Consider the following 3,780-nt stretch of genomic DNA (forward strand, 5'->3'; position numbering starts at 1 on the left):
TCTTCACGCTCACATACTGGTATTCTTACATCGTTATGATAAATATCCTACTGGAGAGGACATTGGTCGAATTATATCAACAGAAATTTCAGATAAGGATAAAGACCCAGAATATTATGATGCTGTGGAAAAGCACATGATACATGGCCCATGCGGTTTTGCTAGAAAAGACTCGCCTTGCATGGAAAATGGCAAATGTATCCGACATTTTCCAAAAGAATTTGTTGAGACGACCTCAATTGATGATGATGGTTATCCAATATATAGACGCAAAGATGACGGAAAGGTAATCACCAAAACAGGTGTTGACCTTGACAATAGATATGTGGTTCCACACAATAGGTTCTTACTATTGAGATATGGGGCACACATAAATGTTGAATGGTGTAACCAATCAAGATCAATCAAGTATTTTTTTAAATATGTGAACAAAGGAAATGATCGCGTCACAGCGACTTTCTACAAAACTACAAACCAAAATGCCAAGGAGGATGAAGTTGATGAAGTTAGCATGTATTATGACTGTAGGTACATATCTCCATGTGAGGCAGCGTGGAGAATTTTTGGATATAATATTCATTACAGAGATCCATCTGTAATTAGCTCGAATTTCACTTGCCCAATGAGCAACCAGTGATATTCAAAGACCATGAGAATCTTGATGAGGTTGCTAGACAAGCTTCTGTGAAGGAGTCGATGTTTTTGGGATGGTTTGAGGCAAACAAAGAATATCAAGAAGCCCGTTCTCTAACTTATGTAGAGTTTCCTACAAAGTTTTTTTGGAAGGCACAAGAAAGAGTTTGGGCACCACGGAAATCACACTCGGTTATTGGTGGGATTTTTTTGTGCCACCAGAGTCTGGTGAAATTTATTATTTAAGACTACTCTTAAACTTTGTTAGAGGTCCTATTTCCTACGAAGAGATTAGAACCGTAGATGATGTTTTGTACGAAACATTCAGGGATGCATGTTACACACGTGGTCTATTGGATGATGACAAAGAATACATTGATGCAATCAAGGAAGCAAGTAGTTGGGTATTTGGAGATTATTTGCGAAAGTTATTTGCAACACTACTATTTTCAAATTCAATGGCAAGACTTGAACATGTATGGGAAAATACATGGACTTTGCTTTCCAATGACATATTACATCGCTAAAGAAGAATTCTTGACAACCCAGGTAATTAAAAATATTAGTTTGATTATTCTATATACTACGTTAATAACCTATACATTTTTGTGATGCAATTCATAAATTTATCTTACTTGCACAGGCCTTACTTTGTCCAATGAAGAGCTTAAGGATTTCACTCTTATATACATTGAGCACAAGTTGAAAAGTCACAATAACAGTCTTAAAGATTTTCAATTTATGCCGTATCCCGATTTGGATGCATATTCAACTGATTTGATCACAATAGGAGTGAATCGGCTAATATGTGATGAGATTTGTTATGATAGACGTAGACTCTCGGATGAACACAACATTCAACTATCACAGCTAACTGATGAGCAGAAAAGTGTATACAAACAAGTTATGGATGCTGTTAACAAAAAGGAAGGTGTAGTTTTCTTCTTATATGGATATGGTGGTATTGAAAAAATATTTGTATGGAAGACTTTAGCATCTGGGTTAAGATCCAAAGGTCAAATAGTATTTACTGTAGCATCAAGAGGAATAGCATCTTTGTTACTACATGGTGGAAGGACAGCTCATGCACGTTTTGCAATCTCCCTAAATCTTGATGAGTTTTCAACATGCAACATAAAACAAGGAAGTCCATTAGCTGATTTACTGATTAAGACGAAGCTAATAATATGGGATGAAGCTCCTATGGTGAACAGATATTGTATAGAAGCTCTTGATAGAACAATGCAAAATATTTTGAGGTTTAACAACTCAAGAAGTGAAGAACAACCATTTGGAGGGAAGACAATTGTGTTTGGAGGAGATTTTAGACAAATATTACCCGTGATACCTAAAGGGACTAGACAGGAGATTGTAAATGCAACAATTAATTCATCATACATTTGGAATAGCTATAAGTTGATGACACTTACGAAGAACATGCGCCTAGAAGGGGCTAATGGCACTCAAAGTTGTAGAGAACTAAAGGAGTTTGCAGATTAGATTTTAAGCATTGGAGATGGGAGATATAGAAGATCTATGGATGGAGCGGACAATGTTGAAATTCCAGATGACATCCTCATAAAGGAGTGGGATGATCCCATAGTTGCTATTTGTAGAGAAATTTACCTAGAAATGATGAGCAGAATGAACTGTGACATGCAAGTTGAAGATCGGGCTATTCTCGCACCCACATTGGAGTTGGTTGATGAAATCAATAGGTACATGAAGAGTTTAAACCCAACCAAAGCACAAACATATTTCAGCAGTGAGAAAGCATGCCCTATGGAGAACAATAATGACATATTAGCTTCTGTCTATACTCTTGAACTCCTAAACACAATTAGGTGCTCTAGGGTGCCAAACCACGACTTAACACTTAATGTAGGTACTCCCGTCATGTTACTTCGAAACATCGATCACTCTGCAGGTTTGTACAATGAAACCCGGATGGTTCTCACAAAGCATGGAAAACACATATTAGAAGCAAAAAGCATCTCGGAAAAAATGTAGGTCAAAAGGTGTTCATTCCAAGGATGACTTTAAGCCCATTCGACCATAGGATACCGTTCAAATTCCAACGCAGACAATTTCCTATAATGGTATCCTATGCAATGACTATTAATAAAAGTCAAGGTCAATCGTTATCAAAAGTTGGATTGATATTAAAAAATCTTGTTTTTATCCATGGACAATTGTATGTTGCCGTTTCAAGAGTTACAAATAAAAAGGTCTAAAGATACTTCTATATCATGATGATGATAGAGCTAAGGAGACAGACAACGTGGTTTACAAAGAGGTGTTCAGAAATCTTGAATAAGAAATCACAAGTTCTCTGATTTATCAATGCATACAATCCTAGGTACATTCTATGTAACTAATTGTTAATTTTGTTTATTATTTTTTTTCGCTTACATTACAAAGAATTTTTAAATCTAAAATAAGTTATATAGAATAAACTATCATGATGCCAATGTATAGAACATATTAGCCTATTAATTCAGGAACTTTTGTCACAGGTAGTCACCATGTCAAATTAAAAGTCTAAAAACATACCTGAAACAACACGTTGTGTGTACAACCATAGAAATAATAATGCATTCTCCATCTCGGCACATTTATTTGATACATAAACTATTAATATTGCAGGAACACACTGCATCTGGAAAAATAAAAGTTAGGAAAACGTATGAATGTCTAATTAATGAATAGTATTCAACAAATAAGCATACATTTGCAAATAGTTTAATTAACAGGATTCCTTACTTCTATTCTCCTACAGGATTCTGATGTGTACGGAAGTGGATGGTTATTGATCAAAATACCAACTTTTTTCTTGATTTTTCAACTGTAGTCCTTGGCAAAAACTGGAGAATAAGAATAAGAAATTCACTGCGGTTTATAGGTAAGTAGCATATTTTTGCCACAAGAAAAATATGATAGCCAGATCAGTCAAAACAGATCAACATGTTAACTCAAAGGATCTTTTTCAATGTATCTTTTATCAACATATCTTAATTAATGGGATGTAGACACATTATCATGTTAGATTTTGATTATTTAATTATTCTACTAAACACGAGCCTAAATTTTAAGTATTGGTTATACAGAAATTCATCCAGATTACAGATCGATTCTCCAGTTGTAATT

General features: G+C 34.9%; 1 protein-coding gene across 1 annotated transcript; it reads left to right on the forward strand.

Annotated features, from left to right (window-relative positions):
- Positions 1–2,169: 2,169 nt before the first annotated feature.
- LOC107483389 (uncharacterized) lies at positions 2,170–2,643 on the forward strand. The gene has a single exon (XM_016104009.1). It carries the CDS (start codon positions 2,170–2,172, stop codon positions 2,641–2,643), a length of 474 nt encoding a protein of 157 aa, XP_015959495.1.
- Positions 2,644–3,780: the final 1,137 nt, after the last annotated feature.

The sequence above is a fragment of the Arachis duranensis genome, chromosome 1 (genome assembly GCF_000817695.3).
Source record: "Arachis duranensis cultivar V14167 chromosome 1, aradu.V14167.gnm2.J7QH, whole genome shotgun sequence".
In the NCBI taxonomy this organism is placed as follows: domain Eukaryota; kingdom Viridiplantae; phylum Streptophyta; class Magnoliopsida; order Fabales; family Fabaceae; genus Arachis; species Arachis duranensis.